Source organism: Neovison vison, chromosome 3, assembly GCF_020171115.1.
Source record: "Neovison vison isolate M4711 chromosome 3, ASM_NN_V1, whole genome shotgun sequence".
Lineage (NCBI taxonomy): Eukaryota > Metazoa > Chordata > Mammalia > Carnivora > Mustelidae > Neogale > Neogale vison.
The window spans coordinates 11,876,023-11,901,022 of record NC_058093.1 but is presented as its reverse complement, the minus strand read 5'-3'; the positions used below and the strand labels follow the sequence as shown (position 1 = coordinate 11,901,022).

General features: G+C 41.3%; 1 protein-coding gene across 1 annotated transcript in view; it reads left to right on the top strand.

Moving 5' to 3' along the window:
- The first annotated feature begins 3,702 nt into the window (after positions 1-3,702).
- Positions 3,703-25,000, top strand: part of FTCDNL1 (formiminotransferase cyclodeaminase N-terminal like) — a 146,174-nt gene continuing 124,876 nt past the window's right edge. Inside the window, 4 exon segments of the mRNA XM_044241238.1 lie at positions 3,703-3,748; positions 5,780-5,904; positions 8,611-8,648; positions 8,651-8,711. Coding sequence (XP_044097173.1) covers positions 5,790-5,904; positions 8,611-8,648; positions 8,651-8,711 — 214 coding nt within the window. The 5' untranslated portion in view covers positions 3,703-3,748; positions 5,780-5,789.

Genomic DNA, 25,000 nt, shown 5'->3' with positions numbered 1-25,000 from the left:
TTTGACAGACAAAGATCACAATTAAGCAGAGAGGCAGGCAGAGAGAGAGGAAGGGGTTCTGGCTCGATCCCAGGATCCCTGGATCACCCGAGCCGAAAGCAGAAGCTTTAACCCACTGAGCCACCCAGGCACCCCAAATAAATCTTTTTTTAAAAAGGGAATTAGAGGGACGCCTGGGTGGCTCAGTTGGTTGGACGACTGCCTTCGGCTCAGGGCGTGATCCTGGAGTCCCGGGATCGAGTCCCGCATCAGGCTCCCAGCTCCATGGGGAGTCTGCTTCGCTCTCTGACCTTCTCCTCGCTCGTGCTCTCTCTCACTGTCTCTCTCTCTCAAATAAATAAAATAAAATCTTAAAAAAAAGAAATAAATAAAAAAAAAAAAAAAAAAGGGAATTAGATTCTGTCTTTCTAAGGGAAATTCTCACATTTCCCTGAACAGAGGTAAGTGCTGGGATATGAAGTTAGAAAACAGTCTCATAGCATTAATTTAAAATGGTCTTTAAAACATTATTTCAAAATTCCCAAGTGCAAAAGGAAACTTTCTAATTACCATATTTTGAAAGGTGTCAGATAAATAGGTAAACAAATGTTATTAGTTAATAGAGTTGATTATTTTGCTTGTTCTAATAAGGGTTTGCCTTCTCGTGAGGTAACTTGGCCAAGTCTCCTATATATGGAGGTCTAGAAAACTCTTCAACAGACTATAAATTATATGTAACCACTAGCTTGGAAATTTCTACCCTTGACATTTCTGGTTTTGCTGCCCATTTTGGGGGCCCAGGAGAGGATGCAGGCAGGGCAGAGTGGTACAGTTTCCTCTTAAGCCTTCAATCAGGAACAGACTGGTACAAAGGGGAACGCAACCACAGGGCAGGGATCAGGGTGAGCTGAGGGTGACCGAGGCGGACAAGTACAGGGTAGGGTTCTGTATTTCCTTAAAATGTTGTTATTTTGCTCACCGCGGATTTCTTATTTTGCATTAATTTTAACTTCTTAGGACACTGCATTACCAAGTTTTTTGGCACCCGCTTAAATTTTGCATGTGACGTGAAAGCCTCACTCCCTCACCCTGATCCCGGCCCTGCTCGGGCAGCGCCTGAGTGCTATGTTCCAGAAACTCTGTGGAGCCAGACTAGAGCACAGCCTCTCCCTTTGACCCACCTCAGCTCTGATGGGCCAGGGGAAGCTCCTAGAAGACCTCTGCTCTCCTTGCTGGCAAAAATGAAGATGAAGGAGAGAAAACTATCTTTGTCTCACAAGGGACTAATGGGAGTGTTAGGAAACAGGTATCACAGATAGAATGGACACTAGGACTAGTAGTTACACTTTCTTCTGGTGCTTATTTGTGTTTGGACAGGAACGTAATGATCAAAGGAAGTGATGCCCTGAACATGGCCTTAGCAGGAGAAAGGAGTAGTCAGGACAACTCATTCACCCACAATGTATGAAAAACTCCTCCAAAGCACACTAAGTTAAACAATGAGAGGTTTGATGCTCATATATTGTAAAAGTGATGTAGAGCTCTTTTAAATAACAAAAAAGGCAGGATTTTATGTGGCTGAGCTAACGTAAAGCTAAAAGCTAAAGGTACTTTTCAATTTATTTTTTAAGATTTTATTTATTTGTCAGAAAGAGAGAAATACAGAGGACAAGCAAGGGGACCCCGATATGGAACTCAATTCCAGGACCCTGGGATCATGCCCTAGGCTGAAGGTAGAGGCTTAACCAATGCAGCCATCCGGGCATCCCATGTTTTAATTCCTGAAAAGAGCAAAATAAGACTTTCAGTCTTACTGCTGAACTTTCATCAGACTTGCTGGTATCTGTCTTCTTGTCTTTTCCAAAAAGATGTGTGTACAGTCCTGAGGCAGGGGCAGATGCTGCCCTTCTCCACAAAGAACACTGGGACCCTGCCGTCTCTCCATTTCTGTCTGACCTCAGGAGAGTCGAGAAAGGGATTAAGGTTTACTGAGTAACTGCTGGGAGTTGTTGCTTTCCAAAGTGTTATCTTACTTAGCACCCCGGCATCCCTGTAAAGGGAAAGAAATTCTCACAGAGAGGATTAGGAGACGTGGGAAAGAAGTTTTAGTTCTAGCAGTTTTTACAGCTAGAACCATGGGCCCCTAGGTGTCACACTGTTTTCTCTGGAGGGACAGATAAGACTAGATGTAATGTCACTGTGTCTTCCATTTGTAGCCAGTAGTCTGTCCCATCATAGGACTGTTTGGAAAGGTGAGATACAGGGCCTTCATTCAGTTCCATTGTCCTCCTTGGAAGGAAATGTTGGACACTGCAGTACTTTTTGTAAACTGGAAACTAAAAGTAAAAGTTCTCTCAAAAAGTCAGTAAAAGCTCTCAAAAGGAGAGAAGAGAAAGGGGCAGTGGTCTAGTTAAATTATTTTGAAATTATCGCTGACATTAAATAGATCCGCTGGGTATTGGTTTTTAGGCATTAACATGGGTATATGTCTATTTTACGCATTTCTATTACAGATTCAGTAGAGAAAAAAAATACCTAAATATATATTTAATTCCACAGGATCCCAAAGCACTTTGAGGATTTAAATTGATAAGCCAACCTCAAAGGGACTGATTCTTGCAACTAAAACACAGACACCTCTGGGGTGAAATGTGGCAACAGTTTGACAGGCATAGCAGTAGCTTAGGCCAGAAAGGATTTATCCAATTAAAATTATGGGATGAATTTTGGCTGGCAGAATGTAATTACCAGCCTTGGAACGAATCCAGGATCCTGAGGTTAACACCCCTCCTCTTGCCAACAACCCTCCTACCTGCCAACACTCCGAGCTGGAGAAGGCAGGATCTGACACAATCGCACATAATACTGTTGTGACATCTCAGTACAATGATGATGATGTGAGAAGCATCATGAACCTGATTTTTTTTAACACTCATTATGTTACTTATTTTTATGCCACATTAGGCTAGAAACCAAATGTCCACATAAATGTTAATTTCCTCAAATCTGTGTTTAAAAAGTATAATTAGAAAATAAAAAATAGATTTAAAAATTAATTTATTCTGTCAAAGTAGTTATTTAGTGATTATTGCACTTCAGGAACGAAATTGGATCAAAACGGTGACATTTAATCCTTGCTATATATATTAAAAAAAAAAAAACAAAAACAGGTTTTTGTAGGAGAAATGTGTTCTCAAGGTTCACCGGCCTAGAAAAAAAAGGGAAATGCTTAATGCCGGGTTCAAATTGCTTGTAACTGAGTCAGCGGGCAGGTGCCGCGACTGCTGCTGTCCGGGGACGGGTCCCGCCCCTGCTCGCCAGCGCTGGCGTGTTTCTCAGGGGACACATCACTGAAACGGTGCCCCCCGCGCGCGCTCCGAAGAGCCCCCTGCTGGGTGTGTGGTTAACGGATAATGACCTCATCAGTAGATTCTGATGCCCTTTTACAAAGTCATTCATTAACAAGAGACGAGTGTGGAGAATCCCACGCTAAAGGAATGGGGCGACGGAACGTTAAGATCCCGGCCGCAGGGCTGCCCAGGGCGGCGCGGGGGCGCGGGGGCGCGCCGGAGGGGCGGGGGCAGGCGCAGGAGGCGCGGGCCGGAGGTCAGGCGGCGACCCGGGGAGCGTGCTCCGCGCTACGCCGCGACGGGCTGGCGCGCGAGCGGGGCGTCCGGGGGGCGGGGCCGGAGGCGGAAGCTGCGCGCCGCTCACGCGCGGCGACCCCTGCTCCGCGCCGGCCCACCCCGCCGCCCCTCCGCGCGCGCAGGTCGGTTCCCAACCCCTTGCGGAGCTGCGGGCGCGAGCGCCGGCGCTGGCGGTGGAGCCGGTCCCGGGCAGCCCCGCCGCCGGCCGTGCCTCGCTCCCGGGCCCCGGAGACGTTGCTCCCGGCGGGCGTCGCGGGGCGGCGGGGGGCTTCCCCGAGGCCCGCGCCGGTCCCCCCCCCCCTCGGGTTAGCCTTCGGCCCACGTGGCCACGGCGCACCGGCCCCGCGGCGGGGCCGCGCAGGGAGTCCTGGCGGCGAGTGCGACCGCAGCACGCGCCCCTGCCCCTCGGCGAGCCTTTCTGCCGCCCCGAAAGCGCGAAAGGTGGTGCGTGCGCGGGCGGCAGGTGATCTGGCGGAACTGCCGCGGGCGGCTCCCCTCCGCGCCCGCCCCGCGCGGTCCTCCCCAGGGGCGGCAGCGTTTTGGTTCGTGGCCGGAAGTCGTCGAACTGTGATTGGAGGGACGGGCGGCCGGGGAGCGCGTTCTCCCGAACCACGAACGCTGGCGGGGTTGCTCTGGGTTCCTTTGTGGGTGCAGGAGGCAGGGAGACACTTACCCTTTTGCTCACGAGCCTGACTGCGCTGCAAAAGCCTGGTGGCCGCTAATTCCAGCTTTTGCTGTGAAGGTAGATTTTTCTAACACCATCTTTGTGTGATTTAACTGTCCACAGGGAATCAAAATGTGGAATGAGAGGATGAAACTAATCCTTTCTTTTGCACTGTTAGGGGTTGCCATAAACACCATTTGTTAAAAAGCATAATTATGTTGGGAAAGTGCCTGATGAGACAATTAAGCTACATAAACACACTGAAAACAAATGAAAGCCAGAAGACGCCCACACCCCTTGTGTAAAGCAATTTTTTGTTTACACAGAAACGAGAGAGGTCTAAGTTGCCTTATTACAATGATATTATTAATGCCTACAAAAACCTGATGACCATATTTTTAAGACTTTTGAGGCAGGAGGTGATGGCCACAGTATGAAAAGTTGCTTGCAAACCTAGACGAGTCATGCAGCCCTGGATTCCCTCTAGGTTAGGACGATCAGGCCAAGAAACGATCTTGGTGGACAGAAGCCAGAGGGTTTATACATCGACAGTACTGTGACTCGCATGAGAGCACAGTTCAGCTTAAACTCAGAAACTTAATGTCTGTCTCGGACTTGGACACCATTCACTGCGGCATTCCCCACCGTGAGAGCATTGCCTAAGACGAAATAACTCTATGGAATAACTTGTTGAATGCATTCATGAGAACCATACTTAGTTTTTTAATATTTAAAAGAGACCAAAATATGCCCCATCTTGAAAAGGGGAATTGTTTTGTAATTAATCCACTTTCAACAAAAGGGCATCAGTCAGTCACATTTTGGGCATTTATTGTCAGATTTCAGTTCCAGGAACAGAGTCCTTTGAAAAGATTTTAAACTGATAAAGGAACTTTGGGGATTAAATTATGAGAGGAATATAGTCAAATAGTTGTCACATACAGCACCCAAATGAGTTCCTTTTATTTGTTCATATATTGGCTGTAGCATGGACATTAGAGATAACTTTTCTTTTTGCCAGAAAGGTAGTTTTTCCAAGAATCTTCTTCACTTCTGTTTTCTACATTTCCCTAGTAAGTCTCATTTAACAAGAGGATTAAGCTTATTAAGTATCATAGACCTTGAAAACGGGGATAAGCTAAGGAAGATGGTATTTAAGAGAATAGAATACTTTAACAAGTATTTTCATTTACATGACAATTCAGGCTGAGTAACTTGCCCTGTGTTTCCTAGTATCGATACTACGATATGTAGGCTTATCTGTACGATACGTAGGCTTATCTGTACATGACCATATACACATGGTTTTCTGGTTGACTCAATCTGAAGGTTTCTCCCTGCAGGTGTTCTCCAGGAATAAAATAGTGAAGTGTTCATATTATGACTGCCTGGTTTCCAAAAAAGTATAATTTTTTTATGGTTAATGAACATGAAAATACGAAATGAGCCATAAAGGCCAAAATGAACAATAGTTTTTCTCCTATTCCAGAAAAATCACCATGGCTTCTTCCAGACTCGGGTTCCGTTTGGCTGCTTGTTTACTAAGAATTTCAGAAGCCAGAAGAAAATACATTGTTGAGAACATAGCAACAGCAGCTCTTCTTGAAAGAAATGGTAGGAAAACAGACAATTGATGTGAATATGTAGGAGTACAGTAGTTTTTGTATTCTGCAGACAGTGCTCTAGAACATTCTTTCTTCTTAGACTTTTCTCCTTGTTTTGAGGCTATTAGAGCTTCCTCAGGACTCCGGGATACTGAGATAGATCAGTTACTCATGGGCACATGTGTTCTTCCCAAAAGCCCACATAAGCTCAGCAGTGCACTTATTCACACAAGAGAATGTCTGAGATGCGCATTGTTCAGGGGTTCAGGCTCCTGAGGAGGATATATTTACATAAAAGTTTAATGTTTCCCTCATGGGCCATTTATTTGAGCATTAATAGAATGAGCATAATTGTACATTATGCTTTTTATTCAACAGGTTGTATAAAAAATAAACTTGTCAAATACCAGCTACTTTTCAAAGCTCTCCTGCCAGCAAAACCCATGCTTTCATTACATCATTATTATTTCTTCTCCATTTTCTCTATATAAAAACTCGTAGGCAGTTGCATTTAAATGATGGGTGTAAGATCTCTCAGCAGTTCCAAAGACTGGACCTCAAGCCTCTTTACTCCCTGGGCCAGTATTTCCAATGAGAGATATTATTCTTTGTTTTACCCTTGTTAAAATGTTCATGTGATGACACACGGTTTGGGTTCTAGATGTTTTTGCTTTCACACACACACAAAACAGAATGTATTCAGACTTCTTATCATTTGAGTAGAATGCTTTGTTAATTAAAATCAACTTTTTGGCAACAGATGAACATTTGGGTCACAATCCAGAAGGATTCAAGACAGTCTGTGTTAATTTCTGAGTCATTTTTGATCTGGGGACTACTTTTCATGAGAAAGAAGTGTTTTCCCCTAGCCTGTTTCTAATGGTGAGCACATTTAAGTTACTGTCTTACAACTTTGCAGGAGCTGGAAGCGTCTAAGAAAATTCCTTATAATTGCTGATAAGAAAACTCCTCTAGAGGCAGGATGCTCCTGTGCTTTTGCATTCTCTGTGTGGGAAGAGCCAGCTTGGGCCCCTCATTGTGAGACACAGTACTTCTAATGGGACTGGGTTACCTGTCTCTGTGATTAAGTGAATGTGCAGGGACATTTGTGGAAGCCACAGACTGATGGACACCTGGGTCTCAACTCAGAGTTTTTATCAGCTTATTAGTGGCAGCAGCTCAAGTGGAATTATAGCTATTATACTCCATTACAAATACCAAACAATTTACTTCTGCCGAGATTCATACTGACAGTTCCTCCTGCCAGCAGTAATTTTTTTTTCCTATATGCATGCTTAAGAAATTGCAGGAGAGAGTGTTTCATTCTTTTAGCATTTGATTCAATTGTATCATATGAAACTGAGAATAAAAGCTTTTCAGAAGAAGATTTGGGATGAAAAAAATAAAATCATCTCTTTTCTTCCAGGAGCTAGAGTATGTTGAAAAAATACTTAAAAGAAGAGATTGTATAATCTTGTTCTTGCTTCATCTTTTCTGATTTTAAAAAATGAGGGAAGGTGGTACTAGCTAAGAAAATGACCTGTCATTTTACAAATATTTTAAATGCCTTTATTTTTAAATGAGTGGAATAAAATTATATCATCCATATTTTTTCTGATTAAGCAATGTGAACATATTTAAATAGCCTAAAATGTCTTGGGCAAAGAACCTGAGTTATAAATTTTAGATGTACACCAGGGCAGGGCTCTGTAGATGCTCATTTGGCTTTGAGTGAGTGACATATGTTTATCTTTTCATGTTATTAAAATTAATAGCATAGGGCTGCTGTAAGCTCTGCAGTTCCTGTGTGTAACTTATTTTTCCTCTCTTCTGAAAAGATTAATTGTTAGGCTGCCAGGGGACAGGGCGACAAAGGTATAATAGCATAGCTAACGGTTTAATTACTGCCTGAAAACTTTTGTCCTTCACTTTGAATTTGCTTTTGTAGGCTTAAGGGGGACTTTTAAGGAGGCTGAACCAGGCTTGTAAACTTTAAAAATAACGTTGGGGTAATGTGCGGCTACCATACAAGTGTATGGCAGCTTTCTCCTCCAGGTTACACATTCAAGTGAGTCACAAGCCACCAAAAGCTGGAAGTCGTTAACATCTGAAGGACGTTGGTGGCCTCTGACAAGGAGATGGTGGGGACAGAATGGTTTCTAACGGACAGGTGCATGCATCCCAGGCACCTGTGCTTTAGGCACTAACTGGCCTGTCTTAGCTTTTTCCAGATGTCAGATTTTGATCGAGGCAGTTTGATTTGGGAAGTTTTGATTTGGAAGTTTCCTTTCCTTTGGAAGGAAAAATTGACAAAGCCTAGAGGATGAGATTGAGAAGGAGCAGAATTTAGAGTGGTGTGATTTGGCGATTGAAACAGGAGGCTACCATCTTGGGCTAAGTTAAGATAACTTTGGCAAGCCCAGTGGCAAGTCCAAGAGATGATCTGTCATAGACACCAAAGACTAGCCTCTGAACTGAGCCTCTGAACTGTTATAACTAAATATCAGATCTCATTATAACTGTAATCTGGTTATATAGTAATCCTGTAAGAAGTAGACATTACTACCCATGAATTTCATGATTAGTCAATGTCACTTAAGAGGTCAAATCCCAGGATTTTTCTATCACGCTCAATTTAATTGTATCAGAAGAAATAAATTATTAAGATTTCATCACAGAAAAAATTTTTTGCATGTATGTGTTGTTTTCTTTGCAGGGCAGAAATATCCTGAAGTATCAACGTTCAGTATATTTCATTTTCTGATCAAGACTACATCAGATCAGTCATTACAGTAACAGCTTCTATTAATGAGTTAGGTAAGATTTCAGTTTCTTTATGTATATGTCTTTGGATGAAGGGTAAGCTTCAGGTAGACCTGAATGCTCTTTAATCATTGATTTCCTGTATAAATGTGAATACTCAAGACAGCGTACCCCAAAACTTCATTTCATTATTCTTCTGAACATGTATATCCCAAATATTTCCCGTTTCCTCTTTATTAAAATGAACCTTGGGGTCCAAGATTTAATCAGACTCTTACTGAAGATGATGATCCCATATCTTACGTGGTTATGGAAAACTTTTCTAGTTTTAATCTGTGAAGTAGTAGTGTTGAAATCAACCTTGATTTTACTGATAACTTGGCATGGAATGAAATACACTATAAGCAGTTGTGTTTTGGGTTGGGACCCTGAAATCTCAAGTTAGTTCATGGGTTAAAATGAAATGAAATGAACTCCATGGTTCACAGGGATGTTGTCAGGTTAAACAGGACAACTTGGATTGGAAGGATCATAATTGTTTAAAGAAAAGCCTATAATATCTTAATCTTGTTTAGTGAAGGGTTCAAAATATTTTCAGATAAACCTGATTTCAACTTAGCAGAGTGTCTTCTTTCAAAAGGCCCATTTATTTAGAGAGCAAAGAGCTGACTGATAACTTCTAGCAAACAAAGGACAGATTATCTTGACTGTTAATCATAGGATGTAAAATTTTCTTCTTTGTTTTTTATCTCTGTTGCTAAAATGATCATGTTGCGTTACTGAAAACTCAGAGTAGTCGTAGCATAGGTGTCTGTAACATGTACCTAGACAAAATGATTCAGTGTAAAAAGCTATTTACTGAATAAGAGCAAAATCAAGTAATTATGCTTCAGAAAAATGTGTATGTATTTTTTAATGTAATTATTTATAAAGCATTCTGAAAATAACAGAATTTTATCAGATTAATGTGGTAGAATTGAAAAAATTTAAAGTAACCAACTGGGAAAGAAAAAAACAAACAAAGTTGCTTAAGACTGATGAGCATTGTGTAATTCTCTACTTTCGGGAATAAAGAGCTGGCAGAAATGTGAAACTTCATGACAATAGGGAGGTGAGGTGAAGGGAAATGGTTGGATCTTTTATTTTTCTTTATTTGGATAAAAATAAGCTCCCTTGCAGATTGCAAAAGAAAACAGCTCGTGGGACAGTAAAATTATAGCTGCTTCTTTAGATGCAAGTGAAAGTTCAGTGATTGCTATTTGCAGTTTCACATTTTAAGGCAATTCTCTTCTGGCTGCCAGCCTGGAGGCCTTTAATTCTATCACTGTGGAGATTTGAGAGGGGGGCCACTCTTTCCTGGGAGCAGTGAACCTCTCTCCCATTGACCCTCTCTCTGGTGTCCCAGGGGACGAGTGTGGAGCTGTGGCCAGAAGTAAGAGAAAGTTTAGGGCAGTGTATCACTCCTGATTAGAAACCATTTTTCACAAATCAGAACAGTTTGTGGTAAGAGAAGCATTCCTCAACTCCCCGAGAAGAGTTGACCTTGGAGAATTCCAGCAACAACAGGCTTTCATGGGCTGCGGTGCACACCGTGTCTCTGTGACTTCTCTTTCCACTCTCCACCCGACTGGGATGGGGCACATAACCATTTCGTCCTTTACAGATTCACCATAGATCACGAGAAGCAACAGTAGTTTCTGATGAGTTCCGTAGACTCTTTAGGGCAGAACAATGGTGTGTTTTGCCCATCTGTGTCCTATTTTCTTGAGCAGGGGTAATGATGAGGTTGAAAAACCACTTAAATGTTAACTCCTACCCCTTTTTCCTCTGATTTTTTTTCTTTCTTTCCTTATGCACAACTCTTTTTAAGATTTGCTTTGGAACTGAACTGTCACATGCTTGATTTCAGCCCCAGGGGTGAGTTTAATTTGGAAAATTTGAGCTATGTCACTTGAGGTGTTTTTGAATTAGGCAAATTGGGAGAAAAGAAAGACCTTTTGCCTGGACTGTCTAGCTGCACCGTGGTTAATTATGAGATGCAGAGGCTCATAACCTTTGGGGGAAAGTCCGCCTTAGGATAATTGCATTCTTCTCTGTATGACCCCAGAAATCCCTGTATGATGTTGCCTCATTTTTATTTAATGCTGTATTGTCTGACATTTGGGCTATAGATCTGGGACTCCGGCTGAGCTGGGCTGCAGTAAGTACTAGCAGTAGGAAAAGGGATTTGTTTCCAGAGGAGCACCTCCCTACTTGTGCTGCATTTCAATGCGACCTGACAGTCTAAAGATTATTTCGGGAAAGCCTGGGCTGAAATTTGCTGTACTTTTTATCCAGGAAAGGGTTAAAATTCAGCATGGGGGAAAATACGTTGCACACAAAAATGAAGAGTTCAGAATTGTCCAGACCAGAATAATGAATTTAATTGTCTTCAAAACAATTATGTTCAATTACATTAAATCTCAAATTAGCTAGTGTACGAAGTTCTTCATTACATCAGGACCAGTCCCCCCCAGATGTTCATCGTGTGTCGGAGACAGTTGACAATCGGAGGGTCTGGACACAGTGTTTCTCCCTTCCCTTGCCCTTTTGCTTCATTGGCAGCTACTGTACCTCATGATTTAAACATGGACATTTCTAATTAAATGAGAGCTCAGCTGCATTCTTGAACTAATTTATAACATTTGATTTGAAATGTAATAGCTTCAATCTTCATCTGATTAAAAACAGTCATATACTGTATATGGTTACTATTTTGATGCTGCAACATACAGTTTTTATTTTTACATTCCCCTTTCTACACAGATGTTCATCTAATATCGATTTTTTTATAAAGTTTTTTTTTTGTTGTTGTTGTTCTTTTGTAACAGCATGCCCAGGCATTCTTATGAGATAGAAGTATTCACATTCTAGAACTTGCTGTTCTCAGAACAGCAAAGGGATGTTTTTCACTTAGGGTGACACCTTCTCATGGAAACCAACTTTAGGATAATCATTTAACCCACTTTCTCTGGGAGGGAGGGCAATGGAGAACATTCCAGTGACATGAAAAATAGCTAATATTGATATGTGTAATTCACGTATGCTTTATATGAAAATATTCTGAATAATGTACTTCAGAACTTTTTTATAGCAGCTGTAAGCTTGCTTGTAGCTTAAGGAATGGTTCTTAAGGTGAGGTCCAAAATTAGTGCTTGGGGGGCCTTCTAAATAATGTCAGAATCATCGGCAGGTTTTGTGTGTGTTCATTTGTGTATGCATACATAGTCACAGACACTTACACATACTTCTGCATGTAATTTTCATAGAAGAACTTTTAGGATAAAGGGCCCAGTGATGCAGAGGCTCAGATGTGAGAGCATCCTGGGTTTGAGGACCTGCAGACGACTTCAGTGTGGCAGGCTGGAACTTAGAGATGGGGTGGGAGGGCAGAGGCATTCCTGGGTACGTTAAATAATGAAGTTTCAGGGTAGTTAGAGGTCAGAGCGTGAAATCCCGTAGGCCAGGTTAAGGAGTTTAAACCATATCCTCAAGGCAGTGGGAACCACAGGAGTGTTTTAAGCAAGAGAGCGGTGTGATTGGCTTTGAGTTTTAGGAAGCCTTCTCTGCCTGCATGTTAGAGGATGGTTAGGAAGCAGGCAGACCAGTTTGGAAAGGTGATGGTGCCCTAGATAATAAAGTGGAGAGAATGGAGAGAGCCCATAGGATGTTGGGGGGGAGGGGTGCGGACAAAGCAATGGTATGGAAGTGTCATCACTTACAAATGATGGAAGAAAGGGATTTCGGGGGGAGGAGCGTGAATACTTTTTTATACGCTGCCATTTGGCAACGAGATACAAAACTGAGAGCTGGGAGACATGAAGATCTAGTCTGTAGTTACTGAAAGCTTATCCTTTTCCAAAAATGTTTGGACTTTCATTTTCATTGAAAATGAAAACCACATTTGATCTATTAGGCTCTCGTTCATTTTTATCTGTGTCTTTAAATTTTTTCTTTGCTCCCTTTTCCCCCTCCTCTCTCTGTCCTTTCCTCTCTCTTTTCTTTTCCTCCTTCCTTTCCTTCTTTTTCTTCTTTGTTATTATCCAAATGATACACACATGTGGCTGAAAGTTGACTGGTTCACAGGGTTTATTCCCAAAGCTCTAAGTACCCACCTCCCTTTTCCCTATTACTTTTTCTTCTCCCCAAGGCCAAGTGCTTTCAGCTCTCTTGTCTTATCATTTAGGATTCAACTCCAGATGTCCAAATACCAACTCATATTGGTGCTTCTTGGTTTTTCAGTTTTAGGCACTGTCTATTGACTTCTCCTTGCAGAAGATGAAAATTTAGCTTCCTTTCACCACCCACGCCTGACCCCCAATATATACACACTCATACACTCTTCCTGATCCTCCCTCTTCTCCATAAGTTATATCAAAGTTTGGATAAATATTTGGTGGTTACATTATTATAACTATGTAAACATTCACAATGAGGTATTTAGAATGTTGTTATTATTTTACCCTTTTTACACAATTTTCTTTTGGCTGGAATTGATCATTATCTTTTTGATTGTTTACTTAGTTTTTTAAATACCCGTCAATGGTTTAACCTCAGCCTGTCTGTTAATAATAGCATCTCTCCATGCATTTAGATAGAACATTCCATGTATTGAATGTTCTATCAGTTTCATCTTCTTAAAGAATCATCTTCTAGAGCTCTCTGACCTGTTTCATTTAGGAATAGTTGCCCTCAGTTTGTTGAGGATAACTGTCATCATGGAATCTCCCTTAATTATCATCCTGGGTATTCCCTGCATCTTTCTCCATGTTGGATACCCTGGTTCCTAAATATCATATCTTCTCTTTTTTGTCCCCCTTAGTTTATAGCCTGTTTTAGGGGTATATATCTTCTAGGAGCTTCCTTTGAGAAGAGTGGGGGGAGTATTTTTTGAGACCTTACATGTCTGAAAATGCTATTATTCTATCATCACACTTGTTAGTTTGGTTAGGTATAAAATTCTAGGTTAAAAATAATAATTCCTTTATTTTGAAGATATTGTATTATTGAATTCTTATTTTTATGTTACTATTGAGACCTCTGAAGTCATTATGATTCCTAATTTTTGTATGTGATCTGTCATTTCTCTCTGGAAGCTTGTAAGATTTTTACTTTCTTCCCAGTGTTCTGAAATTTCTGTGACATGTTCTTTGTATGGATCTGTTTTCATTTATTTTGCTGGAGATGTGTTAGGTGCTTTGAATCCTTGACCCTCTTGTTCCTTGGTGCCAGACAACTCTTGAATTATCCCATTGACAATTTTTTCCATTTTCTCGGTTCTTTCTGGAGGCTCTATTATTTGGAAATTGGAACTCTAGTATTGGTTCTCTACATTTATTTTCTCTCCTTTCCCCATCACTTTATATTTTTGTAATACTTTCTGGCAGATTTCCTCTATATGCCAAGCCTTCAGTAAGTCTTTCATTCTTTTTCTATACTAGCTTCCAAATGCTTTTATATACTCCTTTTATCTTATATATGCTTATATATACTCCTTTTATCTTATTATTTGAAATAACATCCTGGCCATGTCTCATGAATGCAGTATCTATGGATATTTTTTGATATTTTCTTCTTCCTGCATTGTGTCTGTTTTTCAGCCCCTACCCGCTACCCCCCCACCTTACCCCCTGGTTGCTTGTTTGTTTTAGAAGCGTTTCTTGGATGTCTGATGATTCTGGTTGGCCGCTTACTCTGAGAGTAGGCACTGAAAGACCGAACGGATATTCTCAGTATATGGGTGGAGCTTGTCAGCTGTAAACTCATCTGATCAGATCATTTCTTTGGGGAACCCCTGTGTCAGGTTTTTTTGTTTGTTTCTTTGTTTGTTTGTTTTTTCCTCTTGGGTTGTTCAAGTTCCTCAGAGAAGGATCATCCAGTCTTCAGCCTGGAGGGTAGACACAGCTGTCCATATTTTAGGAAAAGAGTTGCAGAATGGGGCTGGTAGAGTCTCAGCATTTAGTTTGTAAATATTCTCTTAGCTGCCCTCTTTTCATTACTCATCCCTGCCCACAGCTCTGCCCGGGATTCTCCAGCTCAGATGCCTCGGTGCCAGATGCCTCTCGTGTCTTCTGCCAAGGTGGGGGCAGGGCACTTGCCTTTCTATGTCGGGGGCAGGTAGCATCTAACTGCTTCTTAAATAGACTTTCCATGAGTCTCCCTGTTTTTGAGCTTTGCCATGATCTTTCCTTCCAAATTGAGGCTGCCATTTCTGATCATTATCAAGTGCCTGTGCCATAAGTCAGGTTCTTCTCTGCTGTTCCTCTTGCTGCCTTGGGTCTGCTAAATCACCTACCACTCTTATATCTGTTTTCCATGTTCGTGCTATTGCCTCCTCTTCCATTTCTCTACCATTTGTTCGAGTGAGTTCTTGCTTTTAAAAAGTATCCCTTTCCCATCTTTTTCCTGGGGTTTTGGGAAGCAGTGAGAATAATTATAAGGTCCATACTCTTATCTTTATTTGGAAGTCCCTACTTCTGTAATTCTCCTCGATGATTTTCAGTTAATTTGGATCATTTTAAGAACACGTCATTCATCTAATTTGGAATCAGTGGTAAGTTTACAGGAACGTATTGTTTTTTCTGATGTCCCAACTCTATATTGACAATATTTAGTCTCAGTTTCTGGGCTTTTATAAATTTTTTATAAGCATTTGTCTCTGAAGGATTGCTGTGGGTCATACTGCTTCCTGTATGTTTTCCCCTTTTTCCTTATTCACTGTTTTTACATGTGGGAGCCAGTGTTTCTGAAACATAACCCTGTTTCCCATTCACACATAAATCTTCGTGAGAAGGACTGAGTGAAAATGTGGGGGAGGGGTCAGGGCAGAAGGTGCTCAGGCAAATTCTCCCAGTGATTTGCTGGTGACGGTGGGCTTACCTAACATGTTGGCTCATAGCATTCAGCTTTAAAAGTCTGGGCAATAGCTATAAATTTTATAAATGATATGGAAACCTGCTTTTTGTTTTATGTCATAATCAAACAAAATAATGTATGTACAATGCCATATAAATGGACATTATTTAGAAGACTGGAAAGATAAGGTGCTAGCTAAGTAAGTTATATGACTAAAGAAATAGCTTCTACGTGATTGATTTTTATTTTTTTGATTTACCTCAAAATAGATAAAACATTAATGGATTTGATTAGAAATATCAGCCTTGTTAGATGTTTTTTCGAGTATTTTTATGACTTGGAGGACACATGCCATGATAGATTCACAAGATGTCAACACTTGTGTGATAGTCTTGAGACCCTTTGATTACCTTATTACAGATTGTCAAAACATGGGCTGATCTGGCAAATCAGGCACAACTTTCCACTTCAAGAATTTTCTACCCTGATTCTCTAGTTGCTATGGAGATTGTCTTATAAAACAGCCCTGGATTTGGTTGAGATTAGTCAATTTAGATGCTGGGTTCCGATATAATTCTCTCCACCATCAGCAATGCCCTCATTGCCATAGTATAAAAACAGTGGTTCATTTTATGAGCATATGTTAACATAGTTTTAGGACATAGCATTTAGTTTGAGAATTTTAAGGATACTGGCACCGTATTTTAAGAAAACTGAAAAAAACAAGGGATTGTGCATTAGGAAAGTACATAAAACACTAGGATTGATTTAGCACATTTTAACTATAAAGGAGAGTTACCAGCCTGTTCTTTAATGCAGATTACTATAGGTTTAATAAATGCAACAGGATTATATCGGCTAATGTAAACGGAGGTACTAATGAAGAAGGATAAGGCCAAGTGGGAGAAGTGAGATAAACTAATCTGTTCTTCCATGGCAGTTAGGGATGAACCCAACCATACTTGAAAACCCTGCATCCTTTTCTTGTGCTTTGACTCTACGGTAAACTGAAGTCCAGGCAAGTTAACATCCCGTGGGACAAGCTGTGACCAGGGGAGAGACCTGAACTGATAGATGCATACTCTCATCTTTTGTCCTTGAGATGGACAATTCTGAGGCCCATTCCAGCAAGGCCAAGCTCCATTTCTCACAGTGATGACTAGTTGTCAACACACACTTGTATTGGCTCTCCCTCCTCCCTCCCTCCTCCGTTTCACTCTTAATACATACTGAATAGGATTTTTTGCAAATATTGACCAAAAAATGACCATATTTGTAAGAATCTTGGTATGAATGGGTGGAGGGCATGAGATCGTTGTTGCCTGACAACATACTTCTTTTAATTCTTCCCTAATCTAGAAGTCACTTATAAGATTTATAGTTAAAAATTGGGAGGCCTCCAACCCCGCCTCTAACGGGTCTCAGGTTACTTATGATGATGCCATGGGTCATTGTGGGAGACATTATAACATTCACTGTTTACTAGTAAATGCAGCCCTGGGAGGTTCTCAGAGTTTAAGGGCTCTATGTTTTCTGATTTTGAGTAGTTATTTACAGTGCCCAGAGATTGATTTTATGTGATTGCTGATGGTGTTTCAGAGAATGTGAACCTAATAAGGAATTTATAGCAGGTCACTGACGTCAAAGGTAACTTTTTGAGCCCAGGTCCCCGAATCTTGGCAATTCTTTCATTTATTTTTTTTAAAGATTTAATTAATTAATTATTTGTGAGAGGGAGAGAGCGCATGTCTATGAGTGGGGTGAGGAGCAGGGGGAACGGGACAAGCAGACTCTGCATTGAGCATGAGCCCGACTCAGTCGGGGCTTGATCTCATGACCTTCAGATTGTGACCAGAGCTGACGTCAAGAGTTGGATGCTCAACTGACTGAGCCACCCAAGTGCCCCCTGACCTTGGCAGTTCTTTTCCTGAGTTTCTTTTCTTTTTTATCCCTGCTTCCTAGCATTTATAGTGACTCCCAATGTCAAAATCGCTAGGACTAGAAAATCCTGAAGAAGTGACATAGGATGCTAGTGACACTGATGGCCCTGTAAAATGAGCTATGTCAACCCAAGTCTGTCCACACACTCATGGAGCCACCAATCCACCTACCTGCTCTCCATTGGTTAAGCGAAGATGTGCTTCTTCAGGAGACCCAGAGCATGTGATAATAGTAATGACAACATATGGTTATGACATTGTTACTAATTAGATCAATTATCATTTATTATTTGACTGCTAAAATTCATATATTAAAAAGCTCATTCCCCAATTTTAATTAACCAAAAACATACAGTAAGTTAATATCTTGAGATATTAATTTTTTGTGTGCTTCTTTCCCCCATAGGCTATGCATGCCTGTTTCCTGGACAGTCTGAGTTATCTGCTACCTTGAGGGGTATAGAATTTTTATAGTGGGAGTGAGGAAGTAGCAGTCAGGGGTCACTCAGGTGGCTCAGTTGGTTAAGCCTCCAACTCTTGATTTTGGCTAGGTCATGGTCTCAGGGTGGTGAGATCGAGTCCCGCGTCAGTCTCTTCACTGGACGTGGATTCTCTCCCTTCCCATGCTGCTCCTTCCCCTCCCTCGCAAAGAAAAAAATTAAAGAAGGAAGTAGTAGTAAGTGTTCATGTTTGAATTTTTGACAACTTAACGCAGAGGCCTGGGAAAAGCTGTATATGAAGTTTATGCCATTGCAATAGAAAAGACAGGGGAGGAGGCCACCTCACTCCCTGCCCAGAAGATGAGGACTGGGGTCTGGGTTTGAAAGGAGGATGTTCATTTTACATAGTGCCCTCTTCCTCTTCTAAAATTTTGAACCAGTTTGTCAGTAAAGAAAGGGAGATGAGAAAGGGAAATACTGATCTTATTTTTTTTTAAGATTTTATTTATTTATTTGACAGAGAGAGAGAGGGAACACAAGCAGGGGGAGCAACAGGCAGAGGGAGAGGGAGAAGCAGGCTCCCCGCTGAGCAGGGAGCCCGATGTGGGGCTCAATCCCAGGACCCTGGGATCATGGCCTGAGCCGAAGGCAGACGCTTAACGACTAAGCCATCCAGGTGCCCAGGAAATACTAATGTTAATACTGATGAAACTAACATTGACAGCTGAGCTTACTCGACCAGAGATTTAGACAGACTCATCCAGCCAGCCACCGGCAGCACTGGACAGCACAGGCCTGTCCCTGGAAAGCTTTTGGTAAAGAAGAGTAGACCAGAATATGTGTTTCCTGCTGGCAGCTAGCTCCTAAGAAGGAAGATGGAGGAAGGGTATGCATGTGCAAACCCTGCGCCTCTTCCAAATTCTCCACCAGGGAATGAAATTTAGGAGGAGCAAGGCCAGTGTTTATTTCCTAGGGCCTCAGTAACAAAGTGCCACACACCAGGTGGTTTAAACAATAGGAATTTGTTATCTCCCAGCTCTGAAGCCTAGAAGTCCAAGATCCAGGTGTCAGTGGGGTTAGTTCCTTCTGGGGGCTGTGAGGGTAGGATCTGTTCCTTTTGGCTTTTAGATGGCCCTCTTCATGTTCACATGTCATTTTCCCATATATTGTCTATGTCTAAGTTTCTTTCTCTTTTTAAAAAAATTTAATTTATTTTATTTATTTGAGAGAGAGAGAGTGAGTGAGAGCGTGGGAAGGAGGGGGAGAGAGAGCTAAAGCAGAGGGGGAGGGAGAGAATCTTCAGTAGACTGTCTTCTGAGTGCAGAGCCTGACATGGGGCTTGATCTCAGGACCCTGAGATCATGACCCAAGTTGAAACCAAGAGGCAGGCATTTAACCTACTGAGCCACCCAAGTGCTCCCAAAATTTGTCTTTTATGAGGACACCAGTCATATTGGATTAGGGCCCCACCGTACTCCTGTATATGACCTCATCTAAACTAATTTTATCTACAGTGGCCCTATTCCCAGATAAAGTTACATTCTGAGCTCCTGGGGCTATGACTTCAACGTATGAATTTGGGGTGGGGCACAATTTAAGTTGTAACAGCCAGCAAGACCAGCAGAATTCTCTCCATGTGGAAGAAATGTCAGTAGTGAGCAAGAAATGTTTTCCCCCCAAAGGAGATTTAAAGAGGTAGGCATAGGGTCCCCATGAGAGGTTGCAAAGAGCAGAGGGACTGTGGGAAGGGGACTGGGAGGAGTTGACCTATTAAGAGGGTACATGGTGAGAGTTAGGGCTAGGCTTGCGATGACTGAGTGGCTGTTGAGTATGACCAGTGGCCAGAAGATGTGTGGGAGCCAGACATGCACAAGGAAGCCAAACTTACTCAGGTAGACTGTTTGTTTGCCATTGGGGAGCACTGTTGGGGTGGACAGATTAACTCCTTGCAGTCGTGGGGAGTAGGCTTTATATTAAAGGTAAATTACACAATGATGATATATTGGCCCGCAGAAAGATTCCTTCTCGAGGAGCCATTCCCAAGGCTTTGTTGTGTCCCATCTGAACTCTTCTTTGGGGCAGCCCAGCTTCTCACTAGCCCCCGGAAAGAGAGTGAGAAGTCCTTACTAAGAGGTAGGCTCTTAAGGAGTCTTAAGGAGGTGAAGGCCCGATTCTATCCCACATATGCATTATGTATGTGTGTATATGTGCTGTATATTTTTGATTAGCCTGAGCTAAAGGATTATATCACATCGGGTGGCGAGACAGGAAATCCAAATCATAAGTGGTTAAAGTAAGGATTTTGTAGCTGAATAAATCTGAGTTCAAATTTCAGATTTGCTACTTATTTGCCAGCTGATGCTGGGAAAATTTAGTCTCTTTTATAGTCTTTTTTTCCTCCATTCAGTGGGGAACAATATCTTCCCGCCAGGAGGATTATGAGAAATAACGCCTGTCTGTAAAGGTCCTGGTCTACTGTCTCCCACCAGTAAGGATATGTCACTGCTTGTCGTGATTCTCTGCGGCCTTGTGGAGCAGGGTGCTGAGCAGGGCGGCCCGGCAATTGCCCTCCACCATGAAGAGAACGAAACCCTGGTCTCCCTTCTGTCTTAGCAGGATTTCAGATAAGGTGCCTTTTGAGAAAAAGGATTGCAGGACAAGATGTTTGAAAACCTCTTGAGCAGATCTCTAAAGTGTTTTCAGCGCTAAAATTCCAACTTCTGTAGCAGACAGCTTCTTCCTGTTGGTTCTTCTTTGCAAAATACTATTCAGTGCCTGTTTCAGACAAATATATGAAGCTACAAGAAGAGGTATTTGTGCACATCAAGATAGTACCAGAGTGCCGGTTACCTTTCCATTTACCGTGGTTTATGTTGTGACTATCAGAGACGTGTAATGGGGTTCCTTCCCTAAGAAAGACGGGGCCATGGGGTCTGTACCCGAACCAATTAGAGAAAAACACGGGACAGACGAAAACATTCGTATTACTGAACACAGTGTAAGCAACATATGCTAGGTCACTCGGGAAAGTATAATTCTTTAAATGAGTGATACCATGTCTGCACCAAGTGGTAATTATCTCAGCATATGCCCTACATGGGAATAACAAGCTTTTGTATATACGTCTCTATGAAAGTGTATGTCACATATGAAGAAATAACAAAATTCTTGAATGTGAAAATATATATAACATGTAGCCCCAAACTACTAATATACTCTGTATTTTCATGGATACCTATTTCTCCATGGAAGTATATGATATATGAAGAGTTTGGAGGCGTGTAATTCTCACGCTTACAATGAAGATAGAGGAGAGGTGAATTTTTTCATTCTATAGCTGAAAAACAGACCTAGAAATATTAAGAAACTTCCTCATGTTTTTCCATCAAGACAGCAGAAGAATGAAGGATCCTCACAACTTTTTATTTATTAGAACTTGCCTAGGACATTTTTTTATTAATTCTCTTTTTCAAAATTTCAAGTGTTCCATGTAAGGTTAAAGTTTACCTCTGACAATCATCCCCATTCCTGGTGCCCTGGACCACCCCCTGCCAGGAAATGGTGTGAGGATTTTATGCGCACTCTGAATTCCGAAATTCCGAAATTTCCCCATGCTTTTGTTTACACACATGTGTATACTTGTAAACCCAATATAGTATTGCTTGTGTATGTTTGTAATACAAATGCTGTCAAACTAGAACTTTTTTATTCAGTAAGGTATCTTAGAAACCTATCCATGGTATTACATATACTTCTAGTTTATCCCTTTTAATTGGTATAGAGTATCATGGCATGAAGGTATCACATTTTACTTATTTCTCTATTTGTGGACACTTTGATTATTTCTCAGTTTTCCCTACTACAAATAATGCAGCAGGGAACATTCTTGAATAGTGTTTCTTGTGTACATATGCAAGAGTTTCTCTAAAAGAATGGAGTCCATTAGGTACAAACATTTTAAAATATTTTGACAGATTAATTTTTACATGAAAATCAATCAAGTATTGACCCTCATTTCTTCCTTATCTCATTTCCTTAGCATGTAACAAGTTTTTTCTTTGCACTTTATTTTTTTACCGCCATGCCAGTGAAAAACTGACAACTCAGGAGATAAAAGTGGAATTATTTTTTCTTAGTAGGTCCTGATCACTTTGAATCATAGTTGCTCTTATCAGTGGATCATTATTTGCAAGCTTATTTGTCCTGTAGAAATGAACGTGGCAGAGAGAACAGTAGCATTCAGAGATGTGCAGTAGAGTTTTGTCCCCGCCCGCCCCCCCGAAACTGTTTTCTGCTACTTCAGGAAAGAACAGGCAACAGAAAGTGTCAGTAGAAATACAATTTAGGAATTGTACTTGATCTCATTTTTCAGCCCAATGTTTCTGTTCCTTCATCATAAAGATCAGCTGCATTTTATTTTTTTTTCCAGTCCCTTAGAATAACATCCAGTTCTAGTCAGCATGTTTCATGTACTTCTCGATGATGTTCTAGCATAATAAATTTTCGTATCTCGTGCATGTGTACATATGGTAAAAATTTCTTCAAGTTCTAGCCATGTGGGGGAGGAATATTGTGGTTGCTTTGTTAATGCAGTGTTTGTGTTGGAGCGGTTAGGGCCCCGCGCTTTAACTCTCAGGCGCTGGGCGTAATGAGATGACGTTGATGGTGGCTGAAGAGTCTAGGGGGACGTCCCAGCTTCACACTTCAAAGCCGGGCATCTGGGGTGAATACTGGGGAACTTCGTGCTCTTTGGGGATGGATGGTTGGGAGATAATTCTTAACAGCTCTGTTTGATGAAGATATTGGAAAAGAAACGGTCTATCTTTAAAATAATCTTGAATTGCAAAGGGAGAAATTTCTACCCCCCTTCCATGGATTGAACTAAGAATAATTTTTCCTAGTCTGCTCCTAACTAGAAGCTGGGCGGCATCACCCTCCTCTGCTGTATTTTCATCTGACTTCTCTTTCGAAGGACTGTAGTGAGATGAATGGGCCAGTTTTATTTTAGGCATGTGTGTGAGTTTAGGCAAAAACTTTTAGGGCTATCTGTTTTACCATCTGAGAGGTTTTTTATGGCTTCTGGTAGAGGATCTTTTTTTTTTTCCTTCTCATTAAAAAATACATAAATAAAAAGTCAACTAAACAAAACTCTTGGCTATATTAAGAGAGCTAGACCGAAACTAGAAGACGCTTCTAAGATTTCAAGTCTAGCACCCAGTTTAATTTTTAGATTCTGTGCTTCTTTCTCTTTACTTGTTATTGGGTATGAGGTGACAAGGTTGAAAAAAATACTCTCTTTGATTGCTATGTGCTTATGAAAAAATTTGATTCCTGTTTGAGTATCACTAGGGTTCTGGTTTAAAAAAAAATAATGATTATAAACCACACATCATGCCATGGGTCACAGAAAGGAAAATTTATCTATTCATAGAGGAGAGGGAATGACAGACCTGAACTTTTTTTTTCTAGTTGTGCCTTTTGACTGCTATCGAAAATATAACAAAACTGAGCTCATCAGTTATGTTCCTCGAGCTGCTGAAATGCAGGTCTCTTTAACGGTTAAATTTTAACTCCATTTATGCCAATAGTCCTAAATTGCTCCTAAAAGAAACAAAAGCAGAAGGGAAAAGGACAATATTAAATACCACTGTAAACCTGAAGTGTGTGTTAGTATAAGGTAGGCATATCCATTTAATTAAGCAGATTCTTAACTAGTATCTTTACATGCAACTTTATTGTTTCTTCTCTTTAAATAGTACATTTCAGCCACACTTATGTCTTTTATAGGCTCAGAGAAAACTATTTTGTTAAGAACATGAAGCTTACAGTGGGTTAAAGCCTCTGCCTTCAGCTCAGGTCATGATCCCAGGGTCCTGGGATCGAGCCCCGCATCTGGCTCTCTGCTCGGCAGGGAGCCTGCTTCCTCCTCTCTCTCTGCCTGCTTCTCTGCCTGCTTGTGATCTCTGTCTGTCAAGTAAATAAATAAAATCTTAAAAAAAAAAAGAATATGAAGCTTAAGCTTCTCACTGCATGGAGGTACATCTCATTGTAATGTATAAGCAAACTCATAGACGTCTCTAAAGTTAAGACTAAAAGTGACAAATGTACATGTGGAGAAATGGCCAAAAATCATTTTTGAGTAAATAAGGCCATCCAACAAAGAGGGTTAAAATACATTGAAAACATACTCTCATTTTTCAGCCTTCTCAAAATAAAACTAGTGAGAATTGAAAGATCAGAACTCTCTTTTTTTTTAAAGATTTATTTATTTATTTGACAGACAGAGATTACAAGTAGGCAGAGAGGCAGAGAGAGAGGGGAAAGCAGGCTCCCTGCTGAGCAGAGAGCCTGATGTGGGGCTCGATTCCAGGACCCTGGGATCATGACCTGAGCTGAAGGCAGAGGCTTTAACCCACTGAGTCACGCAGGTGCCCTGAAAGATCAGAACTCTTAACGATGGTGGGAAAAGATTGTCAAAAAAGGAAGAAAACTGAAAATAAAATTGGTCTCTTAATAGAGCACTATTTAGGAAGCTGCAGAGCTTTGCTTTGCCTGTTTTACGCCCAGCACGATAGCATGATACCCTTCCTGACCAAGGTGATTCAGACGTTTGCCTTGCCTGACAGTACCTACTGGTTCGGGCAGCCCACAGGGACAGGTGGCTTTGATGGCTGCGGGTGGGACTAGTGTTCTGAGGCCAGCTGGGAAAACATGAGAATAATGCTGGAAAATGGATCCCAGGGTTTCTTGCTTTGTTAGAGCAGTGACCCTTTACTGTAATTTGTGTGTTTGGAATGGACCCCATTCTTCAGTATCCAATGCCTGCAAAGCGCTTAGGAACCAAATTCAAGTCATTCAACCTAAAGCATGTTGATCAACTACAAGGCACTGCCTCAGGGAGTATAAAACCTACTAAGGTCTGCAATTAACTATATTATACAAGTAGATTAGGTTCGATGTCACGTCCTATAAAAGCTGTCAAATGCTCTGTGAACACGAGAGAGACAGAGAGAAATGAATTTCAGTGGATGGAGAGCACAAATAGGAAGCAGGGATTTTTCGTTCAAAT